Raw genomic sequence first — 1,427 nt, forward strand, 5'->3', positions numbered from 1 at the left:
TGTTCTGAAATGGAATCCAAGTGAGCATACTCTCTCCAGTATCAGAGCCCTCCTATGGAAAACGTTCAAGGATAATCAAGTGGAGGTGGTAGTGATCAAGGAAGGGAACTCGATCATTGTTACTTGTTATGCTCCTCATTATCTGATGGAGAGTTTACTAGTGACAGCTAGAGATAACATTGATATGCTAAAGGAGATGGGATTGATTAGTTTAACTATTGGTTACTATACTGTGTATGATGAACATGCAATTGATGAGGTTAGTGAATATATGTGTATATAAATTAATAGTATACTTTAATATTTGATAGGAGGTGAGGAGTCTAATGAAGAAACTGGAGATGGTAGAGAGGGAAAGAGATGATTTACTTGAGGAGAATGCTAAATTGAAGGATACAATAGACACATTAGGTATATACTAATTATTATTAATTATAATTATTGATAATTTAATGGCATATCATATGAAGGTAGAGAAGTTGATGAAAGCAATAAGTCATCAATACAATCATCAGGTATAATGAGATTCATGTTGTTGAGACGTGATATTTATGAATATTGTCATGTGAATGAATTTTGAATAAATACATCATGTAGCTGAATTGTTGTTGCTAAAAATTTAATTGGTTCGTTTTTATTATTTAGAGTCTGAGAAGGAAGAGAGTAAAAGGAAGATGGCAAAAGCAATGAAAATGGAAATAGATCATTTACGATCATCTCTTCAAAGCAAAACAGGTATATATACAGACATACTTAATAACTGTATAATGAGAATACAGTACAGCTATGTTTAGAGTATCATTATTGGTTGTACATGTACATTAATTTGTTATAGTAGGAGGATGATTGTATATACTCAATACTAATACTGGTCCTTCTTACATGCAATTAAATAATATACAAATTATTGATAAATATATTTAAATTAGCGACCAATTTTTGATTTGTATTAATGACTATTATTAATAACTAGGAATTAAAGAAACGTTAATTGGATTAGAGAAAACATTAATTGAAAGAGAAAAGGAGATAGAGCAGTTACAGGAAAAGGTATCATTAATGAATATACAACAACTGAAAGAAACTTCAATTACTCTTAGTATGTATCACATTATATTAACATAATGACTAGTACTGGTATTTTAGGAAAGGATCAGTCTACCCAATCAATAAATCCGCCAAAGGGACCAGTTTATGTAGCTATTAGCGACTGGGAGGCAAGAAGAAGTACTGAGCTTTCAATCAAGAAAGGAGAGAAACTTGAGATCAAGGAAGAGCGTACTACTGGATGGTGGCTAGCAAGATCATTAGATACTGATCAGGAGGGAAATGTTTATATTGGTGATATTAAAAAAGATGAAGAGAGTGAACTGTCAACATTAGAATCACTTGAACTATTTCATTATGCAATGACAGAAAATGTTGAC

The 1,427-nt window shown here is 31.5% G+C and overlaps 1 protein-coding gene across 1 annotated transcript; it reads left to right on the plus strand.

Annotated features, from left to right (window-relative positions):
* Positions 1-145: 145 nt before the first annotated feature.
* Positions 146-1,421, plus strand: LOC109592886 (nephrocystin-1-like protein; the record flags this gene model as incomplete). The annotated part of the gene is made up of 6 exons (XM_020008205.1): positions 146-259; positions 312-411; positions 471-515; positions 646-735; positions 974-1,099; positions 1,147-1,421. Coding segments are annotated over exons 1-6 (750 nt in total), but the record flags the coding sequence as incomplete, so codon positions are not given.
* Positions 1,422-1,427: the final 6 nt, after the last annotated feature.

This window comes from Amphimedon queenslandica, unplaced genomic scaffold, assembly GCF_000090795.2.
Source record: "Amphimedon queenslandica unplaced genomic scaffold, v1.1 AMPQUscaffold_3622_Cont24386, whole genome shotgun sequence".
NCBI lineage: Eukaryota > Metazoa > Porifera > Demospongiae > Haplosclerida > Niphatidae > Amphimedon > Amphimedon queenslandica.